The sequence below is a fragment of the Phalaenopsis equestris genome, unplaced genomic scaffold, assembly GCF_001263595.1.
Source record: "Phalaenopsis equestris unplaced genomic scaffold, ASM126359v1 Scaffold000114, whole genome shotgun sequence".
NCBI lineage: Eukaryota > Viridiplantae > Streptophyta > Magnoliopsida > Asparagales > Orchidaceae > Phalaenopsis > Phalaenopsis equestris.
Window position 1 is genome coordinate 624906 of NW_018164556.1, and position 23117 is coordinate 648022.

Genomic DNA, 23117 nt, shown 5'->3' on the forward strand with positions numbered 1-23117 from the left:
AATAAATAAAAAAAAAAATATATATATATATATATGAACATAAAAATTTGAATATTAAATATGAAAAAATAAAAATTTATAACTTGTATAAATCCTTCTATTAATCACGCTCAACGAAAACCTTGAATCATTGCTGCAATTTGAAAGATTTTAGAGGTGCCCCATACAAGAGCTACAAAATCGCCGTTTATGCTGAAAACCCTAGTGTCCGCCATTCTCTCGGCAGCCGCGACCACTTCTCTGCATGAAACCATAGCCTGGGAAGCGAGGCAAGAGTAACTCCTGAGACAATGGCTTCATCTTATGATTACGACGATGGCACCTACGACTCTCGTCCCTATCCCTCGTCGGCGGGTGGCCAATAAGGTGGCGACCTTGGTTACGATCCCAATTTTGTCCCTGATTCGGTAAAGACCTTCGTCGTCCACCTCTATCGCTACATCCGTGAGAAGAACGTCTACGAGATCCTCCAGATGTACGAGGGTAGCTTTCAACGTTTGAGCGAGCGGATGTTCCGCGACAGCCCATGGCCTTCTGTTGACGCCGTGGCGCCGTACGTCGACAATGATCACGTCTTCTGCCTTCTATACCGCGAGATGTGGTTCCGCCATCTCTATGCGCGGCAATCGCCAACAGGGCGGCAGCGAGTTGATTCGTGGGACAACTACTGCAGCCTCTTCGGCGTCGTGCTTCATGGAGTGGTCAACATGCAGCTGCCGATTCTTTGGTTGTGGGATATGGTGGATGAGTTTGTTTACCAGTTCCAGTCTTATTGTCAGTATAGGGCGAAGCTGAAAAATAAGACCGAGGAAGAGCTGCAACTGCTAAAGCAGTATGATCAGGTATGGACTGATTTTTTCTGATTTTTGTTTCAACTTTATTCTGGGATTTATTTCTTTTGCTTTTGACGCTGTAGTGAATGAAACTTTATTCGATGGTTGCTATGTTGGCGTTGGTTTTGTGGTGGATGTTTAGTCGAATACCTTGCAATTGCTGTGTTAGGCAAAGCAATCTGGTTTGCAATTCGTTATTGGAATTTTTAGAGTTATGAAATTAGCAAACTCATTTTCTTTAAGCTCACTTTGATGTATTGACAGACAGAGAAGTATGGAAGTAACTTGTTTTGTAACTTTTCACTGTTCTGAAGCATAATGTATGCTGGTATGTATTTGCATGGAGAAGTATGGAATTCTCTCGGCATAAAACTGTTCACTCCTCTTAAGAATATAGAACGAAGTGGCTTTCTCTATATCCTTTATTTTTTCTCTATTATTGTGGTTATGCAATTGAAACCCACATTTCACAAAGGGGAAATGATCCTGGCCAAATAATAATATAATGAAAAAGAATTAGAAAAAACCTGAAAATAATCTGAGTGTATGTGGCCGGTTCTCGTGCTTCCTCCAAAAGTATTATAAAGAGATTATGCTAGATGTTCCTTTGGTCTACTTTTTTGGCGGGTATTGTAAGAGAAACAACACCTCATCACTCAAAAGAAAAGAAGGAAAAAAAAGGGAAGAAAGAAAGAAATACTAAAATGTCATGCTATCATAGCAGATGTCCATCTATTTGTTATGTTAATTAGGTGCTGCGAATCAAGTTCAAATTCAATTTTGGGGCATGATTTAGCCAATCATTTGTCATCCTCGGGATAGCAAGCAGCCAATGTCAGCAGTTGAGTAGCTTAGTTTCACGTCGAACACTTTGAAACATGAAACTTCTTTCTGTCGTATAGGTCTACTTGTAGAGTTGTGTAAGGTATCTCAGCAATTGTTTCTTGCTTTTTCCCTTCCAAATGAACAAAACTTCCAAGATAAAGCTATAACTCCACTTTACACCCATTTGAGGAAGGGTCAAGTACTTCTTTGAAATTTTAACCTACGGATTACTTAGATTGTTATTTGATCTGCTTTGCCCCTAACAGAATCACATTGCTATTAGGAACCATCTCAAAAGCTTATTAATATTCCCCACCAATCATTAATGCTCCCATAATGCTCCCATCTATGAAAGCCCATCTATGAAAGTTTTTTTTTTTTTTTGCAAGCATTTATTTCAATAGATCTCCGATTGAACATGGCATCCCACCATACAACACACCTCATTTGCATAGAGCATCTCTTGTCGTTTGCTAGCTTGTATGCAACAGTGATGCACACATATGATGTTTGGGAACCCCTTAGCCATGTGAGATTTTAGACTTAATTGTGTGAACTATAAACCTTGTCTTTGTAATAGTGTATCTTTCTTTTTTTGTCCTTTTTGGCTTTTGGCTACTACGGAGTAACATCATAATCTTGTACTTTATTCAATTTAATGCATTTGAAGAAAGTGAGCTAGGGAACTTTCATAGAACTTCTTTGAAATCTTATGTTTTTTGTTAGTCGTGCTTTTTTCTCATAAAATCACTTGGTCATCACATCTCACTTCTCATTAATTGCGGCAAAAACAACTTCCATTTACTCTCATAAATTTTATAGTGTCCGTGTGTCACTATCATCAATAATTATGTTTGTCTAGTTGGAAAGAACTCAACTTTCAATCTCTCTTTTTTTGCCACTCAAGTACACATATTGATGATCTATTTTATGAGATCTATACCCAACTTCGTCTGCTTACCTATGCTCTTATATGTGGCGGGACTTACACTCTTTCACTGTTCAACTACAACCCAATCTACTACATCCTCAAATAGGTGGAAGCACTCTCGTTTGGGAAACTATGTCATTTTGTGAAGCTCATTGCATGCGTTGCTTTGTTCCTTTCCTCATCTCTAAAATGCACGTGGAGTTTGTCATGCTAAAATTTCAAAGCATTTATGCTTGCACTGTTAAGGGTTTTCTCGATTCTATTGAGCACCTTTATGTTTTTAAAGATGCAGTATCTTTTTGCCATGTCTCTAAAATATTTATAGTGTTGGATGTTTGTTACCACCTTCATGAACCATGCAAGGAGGTGCTATTCAAAGCTAACAACATCTAATATATTTCCTTTTGAATAGCTATTATTCCTTTACATATACGGTTACTTTCATCTCACAAGTCTTTTAAGACATCTCAAATGGCTTTGTGCATCAAGTGAAGAGATTGGGGTTTCTCTGTGTGCATTACTTTTGTTCGCGAGCTAAGGATCCATTGACCCTTGAACTCAATGGAGGCTCGGTTAATTCTCTATCTTTAAGAGTTCCATAGATCATGGAGTGGTTGAGCTATTGCTAAAGGAGGCAAAAATACTTCAAATCTGAAGAAATCATATGAGGTGTCAAACAGTCGGGCCAACAATCCTCAGTTAACCTCATCGAAAAGCAAATGGATTATCTTCCTAGTCACTCTTTTACCTAAGGATTTGTGACTGATACCAGAACATATAAATGACAACACAGAGTCTGAAAAGAGAAGGGATCACTGGAATATAACAAAACAAACAAAGCAAGACTAACATAATCTTGAATCTAAATTATTAGAAAAAGTGTTAAACACAGATTTGCAACCCCAAACATGTTTTCAATTCAAACAATTTGGTCAAAGTGTTAGGCTCTTTGTCACAACCCCTTTTGATGAGTCTTGGTTTCAGAACAACCCAACACATGCTCTTTTCATGGTGTTCTCCATGTTAGAAATTTATTTACCAATAATCTAAATCGGTGGCAGCACTAGGTTTGATGTTAATCGACAGCTAGAGAAATCCATGACAAATGAAGTAGATTCTATTATAAATTTAATGGAATTGTGGTGCATGTGCATTGATAACAGTGTGGTGAACAAGATTACCATCTAGTATTGATTCCCCATTTCGAGATTGGATGATTTATTGGATTAGCTGCATAGAGCCACTGTCTTCTCCTAGACTAATCTTCGTAGTGGTTATCATAAGATTGTGATGAGGTTAGGAGATGAGTGGAAGATAGCTTTGAAGACTCGAGACAAACTATACGACTGGACTATCATAGCTTTTGGCCTCTACAATGCTTCAAATACTTTTATGTGACTAATGGATCATATTTTTTTGAGCTTTCATTGAGAAATTTATTCTTGAATACTAGACGACTGGACTATCATAGCTTTTGGCCTCTACAATGCTTAAAATACTTTTATGTGACTAATGGATCATATTTTTTTGAGCTTTCATTGAGAAATTTATTCTTGAATACTAGGACGACATTCTGGTGTTCAATCGGTCAGAGGATAAACATTTACAATATTTAACATGTTTTTAAGTAATTTTTTGCTAGCAAATGAATTTTTTCTTTTATATTGACCACGAGGCTCACTGATCTTTGAACAACTAGAGTAAGCTAGAGGGGCAACATGCCTCACAAGTGAACTTTCTTTATTTGTTCTATTTTGTGCTCTAGATCGGTGGCATAGGCCATGACCGATGGTTGACAAGGAGCAGCGGACCACAACGACAGTTGGGAGCTGTGTTTCTACAAACTTTGTATTTAAAATCAGCCTAAAACGTGTGAATTCTTAATACAATAAAATAAAATAAATATGGAATTTCAATACATGAAAAAATTACACAATTTTTTTTTCTTCCATCCAAACTCTAGAAATTTTAGGTCATACGTTACATTTGCACTTTATTAGGAATATTTGCAAACAAATAATGCATTAGTTCAGTTTAATTCTCACAAAAATTTAAGGAGACTAAGGCAGACAACATTATATTCTTATGTTGTTGGTTTCTACTACCAAAACTAATAGAGGAAACAATAGAAACACCAAGAACAATCTTTCATTAACATTAAAATAAGATTACATCATGACTCGAACGGAAATAACAACTCAAAACATGAAACGATACCAATAACACTCCTAAATATATCATAATGGGTGGTGGAGGTCGACTAGAGGGATGGGGATGATTGGAAGGGGTGACGATAGCCACAAAAGGCGGGTAGTAATGAAGGGAAGGTGTAGAGCTGAAGGTACAACAATTGTGAAGGGTTGTAGGTGGTCGACAACAATTGTGTGGTGGTTAGGAGAAGCTTGAAATGGTCGACAGCTAAGAGGAGTGGAATAGATAGGTTTGGAGAATAAAAGGGGAAGATACATTCACCACCGCGGAGGGGCTACAATTAGAAAACTACCACATCCTCGGATACAACCCACAAAGGGGAAGGAGACTCCACACAGGAGATATGAAGTTAAACTCATACACAACTCTAATCTGACTCTTTTGTACCCAAATACACCAATTTGTAGACTTCTAAAGGGAGCTTCTACACAAAAGAAAAGAGCGGGAAGCTTGGAAAAATTGATAAAATTCAAGTTCTAGTATTGGCGCCCATATGGATCGTGCGTGTTCGCGATCCCGCTTGCCTGTTCGTTCTGCGAAGGTTCGTGAGCTCCTTGTTCTCGCAGGGGTTCTCACATTTTTGCGAGTTCTCGCGGTTTCCCGCTCTCGCAAAGTTTCACGGGGCTTTGATCCCACGGGATCGAACCGACCCGAATGGGGGCATAGTTTAGCGCACATTTTAGGGTGCTGATAGTGCTCGTGTCAGTCTCCTGGGGTTGGGAGAGCTTCGATTTCATTGTTCAAAGCTTCCGTTTTGTTATCAACCATTCTAGATCCCACTGATTATTGCACTTTTGCCCGAGGTATTTGAGGGTTTTCCTCTGTTTGCAAGCAAATGTCCATATCAATCTGTCTTTTTGGAGTTGTGTGCCATGTCTATGCTGGTAAATCTTCCCAAAGTAACATATGATCAGTTCAATCGAGCATGTAGTGATGCTAATCGAACCCTTCCCGCATGACGGTGGTGCTGCTGGTACGACATCTTCCTGACATAACCTTGGTCGTATCTGCCCTGTATCGGGGGCTGGTGGTTCAGTCCTCTTATCTGGTGTCATTACTAAAACATATTCTACTGACGCTGTTTTTCTGAAAAGAGATCTTGTAATCTCGGTCTCTGTCGAAGTAGGTTGATGCACTTCCCGTCCTTAGTGAAAGAATGTGTTTTTGTATACGTCGCGCCGAGTTCTTTGGTTAAATTACCACAGTTTTCCCAACAAAAGATGACAAACATCCATTGAGACCACGTGACACCATACCTGGTCCTGCAGCTGACCTCCGATCGAAAATTCTATCAAGCACCTTTGGTCGATGATGATCTAGTTCTCCTTCTTCAACCACGCAAGTGAATATGACTGGGAATGTTTCTTTGTTGTGAATCATAATATCTCTACCAGCTGTGTTAACGCCACGTTCTTGCTGCTTCCCCCATCGATGATGAGACTACATACATTTCGTTTCACTGTACAGTGGTGTAGAATATGTTGTGGCGAAGCCACTACGAATCCCTAGTGTCCTCAGTTTGCAAGATTCGTTGAATCACTAATGCCTCTCCTTCATCTAGGGGAAGCTGACACACCTCACCTTTTTCATCGACTTTCTCATCATCGCTAATTTCTTCAGTAAGTGAAATTGCTCTGCTTGTGGGGCAGTTGGAGGCTATGTGGCCATAATCGTGGCACTTGAAACATTTCCTCGCTAATACAGCGTTGGAGGCGCAACCTTTCTTTTGCTTCTTCTCGCACTAATTCGGACTTTCATTTCCGTGTCTGGATTTGCTAGTCTCTCTCAGGGTGTCCTTGTCGATTGTGGTAAGTGTAGGTGACTGTTTGCCGGGAGGTTGCTGCCTGAAGTATGACTGCTGCCTACTCTGCTTCTGCCGTCTTTCTACTTTCAAGGCCAGTGTCTGGACATCTCCCAGTGTTCAGTATGGTTGCAGTTGCACCACATTGCTAATGATAGACCTCAGTCCCCCAAGTTATCTGGCTGCTGTTTGTTCTTTCGGCTCTATAAGTCCGCACTTGACTTGTAAGTTATCGAACTGGGCAGTGGACCCCTCTATGGTAAGGTCCTTCTATTGTAAGTTGTGGAGTTTTAAAAACATATCTTGGCGATAGTAGGGTGGAAGGTACTTTTTTTGCATTATCTTTTTCATCTTCTTCCACCTAGTGATCTTTTCTCTGTCTTCTCTTCCTCTGCTTCTGTACATTTTCCCACCATAGGGAAGCACTTTTCTTTAGGTAATTCCACATTGATCCCATAGTCTATGGGTGCTGCTACAGGTGTTTTTTTGGGAGGGATTTAAATATTCCTCTTTTGGCCATCTTTGATACTGGATTCCGAAACGCCGTGGCCTGTTTTCTTCATCGTTGAAAGTCTCCTCATGGAAGGGATTCAGATTGTCGTTTCTTTCACTCTTTCGACTTTATAGATTTGAGTCGAATGTATTCTCTTCTTGGTTCTCGTCATCTAACTCGGCTAGTTTCCGTTGGATCTCTTCCCGAGTAGAGCCTGATGTGTCTCTAAGTGTGGCATGACCAGGGTTGGGAATTAGAAAAAAAGAAGTTGGTGGAGGTGGATTGGGCAGGGGCGGATGCTGGGGAAGCTAGAGTTGAGCTAGTTCTGATACCAATGATACCAAAACTAGTAGGGGAAACAGGGGAACATTAGAAACACCAAAAATAATCTTTCATTAACATTTAAATAAGATTACATCATGACTTGTAAGGAAAGAACAACTCAAAACATGAAACAACACCAACAACACTTTTAAATGTATCCTAAAGGGTGGTGGAGGTCGGCTAGAGGGATGGGGATGATTAGAAGGGGTGACGACAACCACATGAGGCTTGTGGTAGCGAGGGAAGGTGTGGAACTGAAGGGACACAACAAATGGGAAGGGTTGTGGGTGGTCGATAGCGATCATGTGGTGTTAGGAGAAGCTTGAAGTGGTCGACGGATAAGAGGAGTGAAAGAAATAGGTTTGGGAGGATAAAATGGGAATATACAATCACCACCATAGAGGGGATATAGCCGGAGCACCAACACCTCATCGGATACAACCCACCAAGGGGAAAGAGACTCTACACGGGACGGGAAATCTGAAGCTAAACTCAAAGATAACTTTGATCCGACTCACTCATACCCAAAGACGACAATTTATAGACTCCTAATGGAAGCTCATACACAAAGGAAGAGAGTGGGAAGCCTGAAAAATTTTAGAAATCTAAATTCTACTGTTGGCACTCAAATGGATCGCACATGTTTGCAATTCTGCTTGCCTGCTTGTTCCCGCGATGGTTTGCGGGCTCCCTGCTCTTGCAAATTCTCGCAGGTTCCCGCTCCCGCGAAGTCTCGTGGGGCTTCAATCTTGTGGGATCAAAGCGCCCGAGTTAGGTTGCTGTTAGCATCTGCGTCAGTCTTAGTAAAGACTGATGTTTGTTTTGGGCTGTTATTGGATTTGTTGTTGGCAATTATATTTATCAGAGTTACATTCCTTCAAGTCAGGCAAATTTTTTTGGTGGTTTGGTTTTTGGAATATGGTTTTTGGCGTGGTGTTTGAATTATTCATTAAAGTAATGTTATGTTGCAAGCTTTCTGCTTCTATGCTGTTTAGGTGATGCTATTTGTTGCATTTGTAATATTTTGGTTGTGACAATGCTGGTCTTCTGCGGATATATGATTGGTGGTTTGGTATATGGAATTTGGTGTTTGGCGTGGTGTTGGAATTATTCATTAAAAAATGTTCTGTTGCAAGCTTTTCGCTTCTATGATGTTTAGGTGATGTTTTTTGTTGCATTTGTAATGTGTCGTGACAATGCGGGTCAATCGATGTTAACTGTTACTATCACCCATTTTCCAGTCAATCGGTGTTAACTGCTACTATCACCCATTTAATTTCTATGATGTTTAGGGAGAGAAATTAATCCATTTTTTTCCTAATTTTATTTGTTTCTAATTTTTTGTTGAAATTCTAGGATATTTTTGAGCATTTTACAGTCAATCGGTGTTAACTGCTACTATCACCCATTTTCATTTAAACATAGTTATTGTAATTGAGATTTTGTGATATGTTAATTCTCTCCCACTTTTTTTATGTTTATTATTTCTTTGGCATGATACCAGTCTATGCATCGTGCTAGTTATACCATGGAACCTAAACCTTGAGTCTGTCTGCATCATTATGCCTCAAATTAGAGTCTAAATAGCTTTCTTAATTGAAAGTTATCTCTTGCGAGTAGGGCAGGATGATGAATTGTTAATTATTGAGGGTGGTACCCATAAAAAAATGTTTTGAATTTAGGTCTAAATAAACTATGGTTTAAATATCACGAGAAATTTTTTTAAAACAGAACTATTTCACCTAAAGAAATGCTACCCTCGAGTTTTTTCTTACCCTTAGTGCAGGCTACAAAGACAGGTGTTTTTTCTAGAGTGATCACTATGACGTTCTTGTATGAAGTATCTTGGAAAATAAGAATCTTCTTTTCATTTCCTAAATTAATTTTTGCTTGCTCCCATAAGATCTATCTTTTTTATTCATGCTTCTTGTTGGAGCTTTGGCAGGAGAAACCCTGGTATTAATGAAATGATTTACTAAACATCTTGCAAAAATGTCATTATCTACCGGCTGACTTTGGAAAAATACTCTACTTGTAACTTCAGAATTCTCTTTCTTTAGCTACTATTTATTAAATAAGGGTTTAATAATATCAAAATACAAGTAACTTTATAAAAGTTCCATAAGAAATTAAGAAAGATTTGTATCATTTTCATTTTTCATCTCTTTTTCTTACATTTTGGCTCTCTTTCTCTATCCCGATTGCCCCCTCATTGTTCTCATTACGAGAACCATTTTCCTTAATTTTACTAAAAGTTTGATTATGATCATGCTATGGAATATTTTCAAAATTCCATGCAGTTTGATTCTCTATCACCTACTCATTGCTATAACCTTGTTCCTTTTCATGCATATGTCGAGTAGAATTTTTTGTCACTTAAAAAGAAAGAAAAAAAAAAAAAAACAATTAAAAGATCATTAATGAGGAATAACATAAGATGATCTCATTTCCACTTCACTTTTGTCAAAAGCATGATTAGCCTTGCTCCCACACAATTTTGAGGACCTTGTTATGTCATTCTGAAGCACTTCCCTTTATTAGAATGCGTTCTTAGTTATGCATGTTAGTAAATCATTGTGTTAGTCAGAGCATTATTACTAAAATTAATTGGAATCATAGAATTAAGCTTTCATTATTTCTTCCTTCATATAAGGTGAGTTTTTATAATGAACTAATTAAAAGCTGTTTTAGAAGAAAGCTTGCTTGAAACTTGTAAGTTGGCAAGATTGAGTTGATGAATTTTTTGTTGAGGAGTCTCAACTGAGGCTAGACAAGAGGGAGCAGATTAATCAGAGGGTCATCTGTGACTTGTGATAGAAGCTGATGATAGAGAAATCTCTATCTAGTTGGGGACAGCTTGTTGATTATCATTAGAATATATGAATGCATGGAGAGAGAGAGAGAGATAAATCAAGGTTTTCCATTTAAAAGTGAACAAAGAGGGAGAGAGGGGAAATATGAGAAATGATAATCATTGGGCAAGTGAAATTGGAGGTTTAGTGAAGCATAAGATGCAACAAAAGCAGACAATCAAGCCATATATTTTCTGCTAACACCTATCTTAACTTTACAAATTAAAATAGAGTGAGCAGAAGTTAATCTTTTTAGATCGTCACACAATGTAATTACACTTTCATAATCATCTAATTGAATTCATCATTGCCATCAATATGCAAGTATTCATAATTTAAATCATTAAAATATAATACATACTTTCTACATACTTTATAGAAATTTCATACATTCCAAAAGTTGTCTCTAGCATTGTTTAAAGAGGTATTTGAGGTTTACGTCTCCAGGCGCGCTTCGAATTGAGGCTCACAAAAAAAGCATAGAGGCTTGAGCCTCATTATCACCGATGAGGCTTACGCCTTTTTGGTCTTGTGGCTTATGCCTTTTTCGTCAGAGGCATACACCTCAACGCATTTTGCCTTAAAACGTTTGAGGCATCATCTTGATCAAGTTATGCACAAAAAAAAAATATATATTATATTTTATTTAATATATTTGATACAATGCTTCAAAAAGGTCATAAGATTAATTTGTTCTTTTATTTTAAATCATATTGGATTTCAAATTAATTGTAGTAATGAGAAAATTATAATGAATGAAAAACATTTTAAAGTTGTCAATAAGATAGAATTAGATGATAATAAACATGATGATTATTTTAAAGATGACAAAAGCAAAGACGAGGCCACCATGCATCTTGGACCTCATATTTCAAACTTCTATCTTATATCAATTTTTAAGATTAATATTGATAGTTATGTCTTTATGATAGTAAAATAAATATATGTATTAATGGTTTTACTTATATTATTTCATATTTTTAATTTTATGCATTTTTACTTTTTTTGAGGCTTACATCTCGCCTCGCTAAGGCAAAATCCTCGGTTCCTGATTTGTCCTTTTTAATCTTTGGTCTCTAGTATACATCACAGACAATTTTCTTTTTTATTATATTCAAAATGATGAATTTAAAACCTTAAGATATGGTTAAACTAGTTCACTTGACTATGACCCCATTTATTTTTTTCTTTTAGCTGAAAAACAGTGAACTTAATATATGATGAGCTTGAAGTTCCCGGTTTGTCCTTTTTAAACTTTGGTCTCTAGTATTCATCATTATCATTTTTCTTTATTAAATTCAAAATTATAAATTTTAAAACCTTAAGATAGGTTAAACTAGATCACTTGACTTTGCACCCATTTATTCTTTTCTCTTAGTTGAAAAATAGTGAACTTATATGATGAGCTACAAGTACTGTGGATAAACAATTCTAATACATGATTCAAAATAAAAGAAAAAAAATGATAACATGTATGTGATAGGAAAGTGTCGTACGCGCTTCCACGGAGATTAGGGCAAACAAAGTATTTTACTTCGCCAACATAAAACTACATAACCCAAATATGTAAAAAGATAAACCTACAATTCAAGACGTAGATAATTCTTTTTTAAATCCTAACCATAAGATTCAAGATAACAATAATATATGACATAACCCTAAACATACTAAGCCCTGTTTTTACCCCCTAATAATAACTAACAAATGATTAAATTGCTCTTTTAGGCTTACGCTTAATATAAATCTGCAAATTATCTGTTGGGCTTAGCGTCCACTCAGTGGAGGTCTCATAGGATGCTTATTTTCTGAATTTACATAAGTATCTTTAATTATAAACATGAAAATTTAAGCGCTTCTATTTTGAAGCAAAACAAAATTTAAATTCACATAAATAGAAAAACGTTCATATACAGTAAATACACCTATCCGTAATGAAATAAAATGCATCATTTTAATTCTAAATATTTAAATTATTACTTGTTTTCCTTTTTCATTCCGTCATTTTTTTTGTTGGTGGTCTTAAAAATGTCATGTAATGCTTCTAGGTATTTGTACATTCATAACATAAGGATATGATCTAACCGGTTGGCTAACTATTTTTAAATGACCTTTCAATTTAAGGCTAAATTTTTAGTATTAGAAGAGAGAGTTGGGAGCTTTGTTTTAGGCTCTACTATGGCTTACATCGTCAGGTTTTTCATGTGCAGGTTATTATCATTATTTACTGTTACGTGTATCAATATAGAACGTTTTCTGTAAAATATCTATATTCAAATGTTTTACCATGCATTCTATTATGAATCATTCATAAGATTTAAGAATCATGAACTTCTTGAAACAAAAAACTATATAAAAATATAGTAATTTCACCGGCAATATTAGGTGTTAATTACTTGCTCAATATGAGTTTTTTTTAATAAAATTACTCCTGTAAATATTTGCTTTCTATATTAGAGATTGGGTTTCTCAACAAAATTCGAGGTTCCTCGTCACAAATTTCCATTTTTGTTTTTTCTCCTCAAAATTTTACTCTTTCATAAACAATATACAAGAAAAATCAATTATTCATTTAATTATCAATCCATAAATGATTAATTTAATTAATTTCAAATTTTTTTTCTTGAAGGAATTCCTTCTTATTAGACTTTGTGTCTACAAATTGAAAATCAGATTCTTGCTTTTTTAGCTTTCCTCCTTGCTTACTTTTCTTCTCCTTCTCCTTCTCCTTCCTTTTCTGTCTTCTCCTCCTTTGCTGTTTTTCCTCTCCTCTTCTTTTTTTCTCCTCCTCTTTTCTTCCCATATCCTGTTTTTTTCTTCTCTGGCTGCCTAACCCTAGAGCTGCTCTTTGCTCTTTGTTTCATGCTTCTAGGCTGTCTTACAGGAGCAGGGAAATATAAAGGGATAAGTTAGAATAAATATCTATATTAATTATCTATTTAATCCGCCTGTCCAATTGTCTCCACCTTGCCAGCCACTGGTTTGGAGAAAACTACAGTATCATCTTAATAAATGACCAGTGAAATTAATTAAAAGCATTAGGAAATGATTTCAGTATGAAATTAATTAATTATTGCAATTAGGCTAAGTTATTTATTTATTCTTTTATATTTCAAAATGATCGAAAAGAAATTTAAAAGTTTATAAAAAGGCTTTCAATCATTTTTGGAATGTACCAAAAAAGGTGTATAATTTTTAGGAAAAAAATTGTGGATACCTTTTTGAAAATTTATGGTATTGAATTACTTGTTGAAGCCAAGGGGAGTGAGATTAGTGGTCAATATGTGAGCGAAACCAACAATCATCGGGCGAGAGAGTCAAGCACGACTTTTGATTTCCAAGCAAATGAGATTGGTAGTCGTCGTGCTTTGATTAGTGAGATTTTTGTGTTCATGCGGGATAAAAACAGTTGGGAGAGAAATGATTGATGTGTGAATGGCTAACTGGCTATTTTTTAAATAAACTTGAAATATAAAATATACATATATATTATCTTTGGCTCAAAATCTATCAAACTGTTTTTATGCAATTAGAATTTGAGAGGAGGGAGAGCTACTGCCTTAAATTTATTGAATTAGCTAAAGTTGTTATAAACAAGTTTGTCTAGTATCATAAAATTTTTGTTGAATTTATAGTTACAGAAGTATCTAATTTTTTATGTTAAATCTATCATTATTTTCAATAGATATTATTAAATAAATAAAATTTTATTACTTTCTAGATAATTAAAATTAATTTGCTGATTTCTTGCAGCCTTTTTAACTAACGTGAAGCGATTATTTATGACAGTTGGGATACCTTTTGATTAATAATATGTTATTTCTCATCCTTCTAAAAGAAACATTTTCTTAATAGGTTTTTTTTTATTAATTTTTTGTATCTCTTACACAATCTATGGTTTCTTTAGAAATTTAAAGTTTGTAAGTTATTCTAAGAAGTTTCATAACTCTTAGTTGGATGAGCATATTAAGGCATTTTCTTTGTTTGATCTCTTATTATCTTGGATTTTAATTTGTTGCCTCTTTATTGTATCTTGTGCGCGCGCGCGCAAACACTCACACTGTATTTCTTATTTTCATATTTTATGGGTGCATTTTGAATATTCTTGTTGATATGTAAACAGGCATGGAATGTGTATGGTGTTCTTAACTACTTGCAAGCGCTTGTTGAAAAGTCCATGATCATTCAGATATTGGAACGGGAGAAGGAGGGTCTTGAACAGTTCACTGCTACTGATGGGTATGATTATGAAGGTGGAAGCAATGTTCTAAAAATGCTGGGCTATTACAGCATGATTGGGTTGCTGCGAGTCCATTGCCTTTTGGGTGACTATCATACCGGACTGAAGTGTTTAGCTCCTATTGATATAAGCCAACAAGGTGTATATACTACAGTGATTGGGAGCAATATATTTACTATATATCACTATGGGTTTGCAAACTTGATGCTAAGAAGGTGAGCTTGCCTCAAACTGAAATGCCTTTTAATGGATAATTAGTATTTTTCTAAATTTGAGTTAATGTTATGGGGCTTCTCCTATGAAGAAGAATGAAAACAAGAGTTGAAAGATTCCTACTGTCTTTATTTCACTTTTATTATTCTGATCTATAGATCAATGTATCATGCATTTAAAATATTTTTCCAGTTTTGTTCAACGGAACACTTCTTTTGTTTCATTGTTCTATTAGTTTCCATGCTAGGGAATTTGAAAAAGTATGGCGATGATCTTTCATTGAGCTTATTTTTATTTATTTAAATGCGTTGATGTTTTATATTATTGACTATTAATATTCTTTTTCTTCACAAATGTCTTATACTGTTGCTACATTTATTTTTAAATTATTTTGTTCCTATGTGAAAGGTATGTCGAGGCTACAAGGGAATTTAATAAGATACTTCTATACATCCTGAATTTCAAACAATACCATCAGAAATCTCCACAATTTGATCAGATATTAAAGAAAAATGAACAAATGTATGCTCTACTAGCAATTTGCCTTTCTTTGTGTCCCCAAACCAAACTCATAGAGGAGAATGTTAGTGCTCAGTTGAAGGAGAAGTACAATGATAAGATGTTAAAAATGCAGAGATTTGATGATGAAGCATATGTAGTGTTTGATGAACTTTTCTCTTACGCCTGCCCCAAATTTATTACTCCTTCAGCTCCGGTTCTGGAGGAGCCTCTTATAAATTACAATCAGGTACTCACTTTATTTGATATCTTTTTATTATGATCAATTTATTAGTATTTTGGATTTCTGTTGATATTAAGCGTTCTTGTTTTCATAAAGTAATTCCCATATCGTGCATTGTTTTACCTTTATCTGGTGGATGTCGTCTATAGAGGGACCTGAGCTATGTACCATATGGCGACCATTATGCTTCCACGATAGTAGTGAAAAGTAAAATTAAATTCATAGGATAAAGAAGAAAATTAGTAGAAGTAACATGGATGAAAGCAAAGAAAGGATTACATAAAATAGGTTTAACACAACAAGCCATGCTAAGCAAGAACGGATGCAGAATGAGGTTTCATAAACCCTATCCCAACTTATTGCGATAAGGTTATAATCGCTGCCAATAATGCTGGAATAATTGCAATCCGTGTGCGATTTTTTATGAACAAATGTGGATAATGATCTTCACATTTTGCACTGTTTCAGCTTTACTGATTGATGATAAGATCTAGAGGGATATGGCCTATTTGTCTTTCGTAGAACCTGTTATATGGTGAAATTATACTTAAACAACAATAATGGTAAATACATAAATGTAGAGGAATTATGAATAAAAAGTAGTAGATTGAAGATTGACTTACATTGACTTGCAAGAGATTTTCGTGAAATAGGTCTAACATCATCTGCCACTTTAATGCGAATAATGTCTTGGGGTGCAGATTGTTTATCTCAACTAAATTACGTGATGTATTGAATCATATAGTTCATATTTATGATTCAAAATGCCAAAGTTCAATTAAAACCAGAAATTCTCCTTTTAATATGAGCTCGAAAATACTAAAAAGTCGTGTAAAATGATAATATAATGATTTCCTAAATCCCAAATAGAAATCTACTAAATCAAAGAAATTTACAAAAAGTTTAAAATCGGCAAAAAAATGCATTGATTAAGATTTGCATTAAAAAAAAAACCATTTATAACAAATTAATTAAAAGCAAGCACTCACAAAATCAATAAGAATTTTTGTTGTGGAAAACATAATAAGAAAATAATTTACGAAGTAGAGAATATTTAAACTTATTCTGTTATCAACATCACATTTTCATTGAGCAAAAAGTTAAATACATGCCTTACATTTTACTATTTATGATCATTCATAGTTAAAATTCAAATCCCAAAAGATGTAGATCACAATACAATAAACATTATTAAATCGCTGAATGAAAATCCAGTTCACACCAAAATAGATGGCATTGCTCAATTGTAAGGAAGTCTAACACATTAATAGCATAAACTGACACCAGGCAGTCATGAAACAAGAAGAGTTGATACAGGAGAGCATCCGTGAAGGGAGCCATATATTTTAGTAGTATCCAAGGCTACAACATTTCTAAAGTTTGCAAATCAAAATCTATTATACGATCGGAAGGCTATAAGGATCAAATGCTTTTGTAATTATTATATGCTACATCTACAGCTAAAGTAACTAAAATGGGAGTTCACATCATTCTCTTGGGCCAATTTGGATTCAACAAATTTGGTATTTGATATTGACCATGCAAATTAACACTTAAATTTATGCTTTTTGCAATGCATTATATGAATCATCTGTGTACGAGGTATCTCTAAAACCGATCATCAGTAGTTTACAGTTTTCTCATCCTACATTTTTCAAGAGTAAGGCATTTATAATTGTTTGTCATGATGCTAAATGAGAATTTTAAAGGAGTAGAAGAAAATAAATAGAATTTGAAGTCATTCATTGCTGATTCATGAAATAAAGTCAAATTAGACATGCTGAAAATTGAACTAATGTCAAAACTTTGTGGACATTTTTTATTTGTAAGCGCTTGTTGGAATGGGTGTATGATTTTAAAGAATATACTCATATTTAATTTCATAATGACCATTGTAGAGAACTTTTTTGGTTTCAGACTTAGAATTAATTTAACACCAAGTTTTAATGTAGCATTATCTTATTAGCTGGTTTAAAACACTACATAACTCTTGTTCATGTCAATCATAGACTTTTAATTGTCGTAAGTTATCCTTATCCTATGAATATCTTCATTCAAATCCTACAAATACTGCTAATTATGTAGAATATGATATGTAGAAAGTAATGAAAATACTAAATCACTTATATGTCATTAGAAAAAAATAATAAATAATTATAATCAATTCAGTAAAAATGAGAAAGAATATTTAAAATAAATAAATAACAAAATTATAATATGTTATATTGGTGAACCTTTTGGAAACAGATTAGACCCAAAGGGCACTGCATATGATTTTTAATGAAATAGGCACCTTTATAATTTATTTGATGGGTATTATTTACATTTAAATTTTATTTTAAATTATTTTAAATTAAGAAGTTATCAAAAATATTGAATCAATATAACTCTCTATAAGATTTTATTTTTAATGTGGTATACCAAGGAATCATGACCTAAAAATACAATATATGTGAATTTGAACATTCATCATAAGAATAATATCAATAAATAACTCATAAAGAGTTACATTTCTAGATTTCTCATTTTATTCATCAATTATAATAAACATTCTTTCACATTCATGTATTGTTTTAAGCTCTATTAGTTCACATTCAATTATTATCTTATGCTTCATTTTTCTGTCAAACTCAAATTTGGATTTTTATTTAAGTATAGGTTTAGTTCCATGAATTTGGTCTTATTTAATTGCAGCTTTACATTCCATAACACCTGATGTTGATCTGTATTGTTACTATAAATTATTTTTTTTGTATTTATTACATCTTCAAAAGAATATTCATGAACGTCAATTTCTTCAACGAAATCTGATTCAATCATAACTTACATGATTTTCATATGTATATTTGACATGATCTATCATAGATATTGCTGATTTTTTAGGGATATTAATCATACTTTTGTTAATCTAATTGAATGATTATATTATTTTTTTAATATCTAGAGCTGTGTCTAATGACTCAGGCAAAGGTTTTTGATGGATTGCCAACTTGATTCCTCACTAATTTTTCGCCTAATATCTTAAATGTAAAGTATAAAATGGTAAATAATAGTCTTTAGGCAAGTAGCTAAATGGATAATGGCAAATGTAGCTTAGTTCTTCACTAATATATTTCTATGGCCTTTAATGAAAAACATATAATGGTAAATAATAGTCTATAAGCAAACAATAGTTAGCTACAAACCTTTTAACTTCTGCCTAATATTTAGAACATACTATACTGTTTGCAATCTTTAAATTGTTCATGTAATTGATCTTTGTAATCACCAAATAACAAATATTTCACCTTGAGTTTATGGTCTATATCAACCTATTTATATTTAGTTGCAATATTTTGTTATAATGATTGATCAGGTCATATTAGTTTTGATTCAACACATTCAACTCCTTGATAGCCAATGCTATTTCTATCAAAGAAGATTCTTTAAATTTTTAATCGAATTGAAATTTTCTTAAGATTTTAATTTTGTTGAATGCAAAGTTACATGTCTAAACCTCATGATAGTCACGTTGCAATTATCTTGAATCATAACCTCCATGATCTTGTTTAATTAGCTTCATTTATGCTAATTTTAATTGACCCACTTTGAATCTCTACTTATATATAAAATGATTATGTAACCATAAGCTTTAATATCATTTTCACTTAATGTTTTCGAGTTTAAGGTTTCTAATGCCACTAATGCAATGCATGAATCTATGGAAACAATAACGATACTAGAGATACATTGTTCCAAAGATATCAATTAAAACAAGAACTTGTCTTTTTTGGATATACACACAATTGTTTAACGATCTCCTAAACTAAAGAAATTAGTTTGAATTTAAATAACCAAGAACACATTGATTTTAACGGATTTCACTAAAAATTAACTATGCCCTGCACCATACCATTAGATGCTCTATCCTTAAATTAAGTGTCAGTTTCAATCCTACCAAGCATAGAGGATTGACCATAAATTTAAATTTTTTATTAAACAGGAAGTTTTAAGATACATACTTCAACTTTTACTATTTGTAGAACTCTTTTTTTCCCCTCTACAAATTAAATCCAAATAATGTTTGAACAATAGCAGTCAATGTATAGCAGCGGAATCATACATATTTTTGCATAAATGAATTTTGTTGCAATAGTTACTGAAATTTGCTTGGTTTTATCTCAGGATGCTTACAGGTTGCAATTGAAGCTGTTTCTGTATGAAGTGAAGCAACAGCAGCTACTTGCTGGTGTTCGCAGTTTCTTGAAACTATACTCAACAATATCTATTGCAAAGCTTGCTACATTCATTGAAGTGGATGAGGCTACTTTGAGGTTGTTTTATTTATTTTTTCTTGTGGCTTAACTCTTTTGACATCTGACAAATTTCCTTTAAAGAGATTCTTTTTTGACATGATTTTAAAATTCTTTTACTGATTTTTCGATCAATCATATAAGATATCGTATATCGAACGTTGCAATTCCATTATTAGTCCTAGCCTCACACAACATCATGAATTGTGTATATCAATCCTCTTATTATTTCTGCTGATGGCTATTATCTTTTATTTTTATCTTTAAACTTGCAGGACCATTTTGATGACATACAAACATAAAATGCATGCCGTTGATAGTGATGGAAAAATCATCAGCAATTCTAATTTGGATTTCTACATTATTGATGTAAGTTCTCTCTTTGTATTCAACCTTCAGATGTAGATATTCCATTGATTTATAATATTGGAAAGTTGTGAAATATGTTAGTGCTTCAGTATCTTTCAGCTGGGATTATAAATGTTGCTAATGTTGGCCTAAAGTTTTGGTCATACTATTATTCAAAACTCAGATTAATGCATTAAATTTTTTACTCTCATATTACCGTTACTTTATGACGAGATGTATTCATCAAATACATGATTTAATGATTAGTTGTGTCTAAAAATAGTTCCTCTACTTCATTTTTTCTTAAAAAAAATTTGAAGAGTTGAACGCAACGCTTTCCCCTTTAGCATGTTACTGGTCAATACCTCTTCCGCGTCACCCGCCTTGCAGTCTAATCTAACGAAGTTCTGAAAACGTCCACATTTTGCTGTTTCTTTTGTAAAGCTCTTTTTGCTTTTCATTTTCTGATACTTAGTTGAACGCAGGACATTATTCATGTTTTGGAGACAAAGCCACGAAAGCTGCACGGTGATTACTTTTTGCATCAAATCCTAAAGGTTAGTAGGAAAACACCCTTTGATTTCCTTTTGGTTTCCATATAAGTTCTAGTTAGTGGAAATTTTTTTTTTTGAAAAAATTTCCTATTGGCGTCCATATAATATCATTGCTGATTGATTAATATTGTATTGTATTCATCTCAAGGCAAATCTAATGATTTTATTACAAACTTTTATCATGTTAGTGAAATTGATTAATTGTATATTGCATTTATTTTAAAGCAACTCCAATGATTTTGAATTCGAATTTTGTGGCATGGTAGAAATCTATAGGGGTTTCCTACCAAATTTTGGTGGGGGTGTGATTTTGTAATTATTGGATTTGCTCTGAGATGCGTGCAATTTAATTATCAATCGACTAATCACGCATTGCATTCATCTTGAATTTTAAATTACATTCTTTTGATACGTTAGAAATACATAGGGTTAGAATATCCCGACCAAATTTTAGCGAGGATTGATTCAACAATAGTTGGATTCGCTTTGAGATGAGCGCAACATAAATAAATAATTGTTTGCATTCATCTGAAAAAAAATTCAATGGCTCTACAATACATTTGTGTGCATGGCAAAAATCTGTAGGGCCACCGAACCAAATCCTCATGAAATTGATATTAAAATCATTGGATTTGCTTTCAGATTAGTGCACTCATGTAAAGCCAATTGAATTTTCTACACTAATATAATTTTAATTTTACGTTAATCTGCATGAGCCAAATCCATGTGATAGTTGCTATTCCTAATTTAGTTACTCGCCTCTTTTGCTGAGTTGCAGTTTGACGAGATAATTGGTGAATTGGAGAGAGTAAGACTGGACTAAGTTTTCATCTTTTCTGGTCTTCTCCCCTGCAAGAGGTTTCTGCTTTCTGGAATTACCTTATTATGGTAGATGTGTTGTCAGAGTAATTCTGTGTAGCTGAATATGGATAGCAAGTTCTCGTCTTTTAGTAATTTATTTTTTCTGTACACTTTTTGTTTTTTTAAGTTTCCAGGTTTTAAATTCGGCTGTGTTATAATTGGATTTCTTCTCAATTTACATCAGAAATTCAAGTTAGAAACCTGGTTTCAAAACTGGATTGGATCCTTTTTAACTTTGATCTCGTCATTCCACATGTTCAATTCATGCTCAAAATTATTTTTGCATTGAACCATGATTGAATCATTTATAATTGGGGTTGAATAGCCGATGAATAGGGAAAAAAATTTGCATGCGATAGATGTACACAACGTTGCGTACGATATTGAAGTTATACCGATGGTACAAGGGGGTTATATCCGCGGTATAACCCCTTGTAACCTTCTGTAATATATTTGTAACATAAGATTAGTTTTGCAAGTTATACCGATGGTACAAGGGGGTTATATCCGCGATATAACCCCTTGTAACCTTCTGTAACATATTTGTAACATAAGATAAGTTTTGTGCTTCTGTTATCATATATTAAAAATTTATTAGTAGGTTACAAGAAAGTTACAGAAGGTTACAGATAAGTTACAATGAGTTATACTGCGGATATAACCCTCTAATACCCTCGGTATATGAGTTATACTGCGGATATAACCCTCTTGTACCCTTGGTATACCTCAATATCGTACGCAGCACTACGTACGTCTATCACACAAATTTTTTCCGATGAATAGAACCAATTTTCTAAAATTAATCAAATTTAGTCTTTTTATTTTGGCTAATTGCTTAAAAAGAAAGGTATTTAGATTAAAAATGAAGGAAACATTGTCTCACTTTAACTGTGAATCGGTCATTCCAATGGTCAGATCCAATTCAACATTATTTTTGCGAGGAACAATCATTGAATCTGTCTTAATTGTGGTTAAACCGGCTAACTGATGTTCCAATGGTCAGATCCAATTCAACATTATTTTTGCAAGGAACAATCATTGAATCAGTCTTAATTGTGGTTAAACCGGCTAAATAGGTCTAATTTTCAAATATTAATCAAATTTAGCTTTTTTATTTTGGCCATTTGCTTAAAAAAGAAAGTTATTCAAATTAAAAATGAAGAAAATATTGTTTCATCATTTTGATTTAAAACATTATTTTAGAATATTTAAAAGTAAATTGTTTTAAATTAAAATTTATTTTTTAAATTAATAAAAATAATATTATTGTATCATTTAATTATTTTTTACAATAATTTAAGTTAGATTTAATATTTAATATGTTGTCCGATTAATTTTTAAACCTTGGTAATACATACACACATACATAGTAATACATACATATTTTTGGGTGTCATGTTGGTAGGTAGTTGTGTTGTTAGTCGTAAGATTCTTTTGATTCGGGTTTGATTTCTACGGGAATGGATATCACATATAGAGAGCGGTATTCTTAAATATCACAATATATATATACGCTGCGTACTTAGATGGGTTGGTCTGACATTTGCTTGTCAGTTGTAAGTCTATTGTGGTCTGGGGTTTGGTTCCCCCCAAGTGTAGG

General features: G+C 33.8%; 1 protein-coding gene across 1 annotated transcript; it reads left to right on the forward strand.

Moving 5' to 3' along the window:
• The first annotated feature begins 132 nt into the window (after nucleotides 1-132).
• LOC110021005 (eukaryotic translation initiation factor 3 subunit L) lies at nucleotides 133-21627 on the forward strand. Its single transcript, XM_020719324.1, has 7 exons — nucleotides 133-842; nucleotides 14391-14722; nucleotides 15129-15468; nucleotides 19627-19775; nucleotides 20030-20123; nucleotides 20588-20659; nucleotides 21435-21627. Exons 1-7 carry the CDS (start codon nucleotides 474-476, stop codon nucleotides 21477-21479), a joined length of 1401 nt encoding a protein of 466 aa, XP_020574983.1. The 5' UTR covers nucleotides 133-473; the 3' UTR covers nucleotides 21480-21627.
• Nucleotides 21628-23117: the final 1490 nt, after the last annotated feature.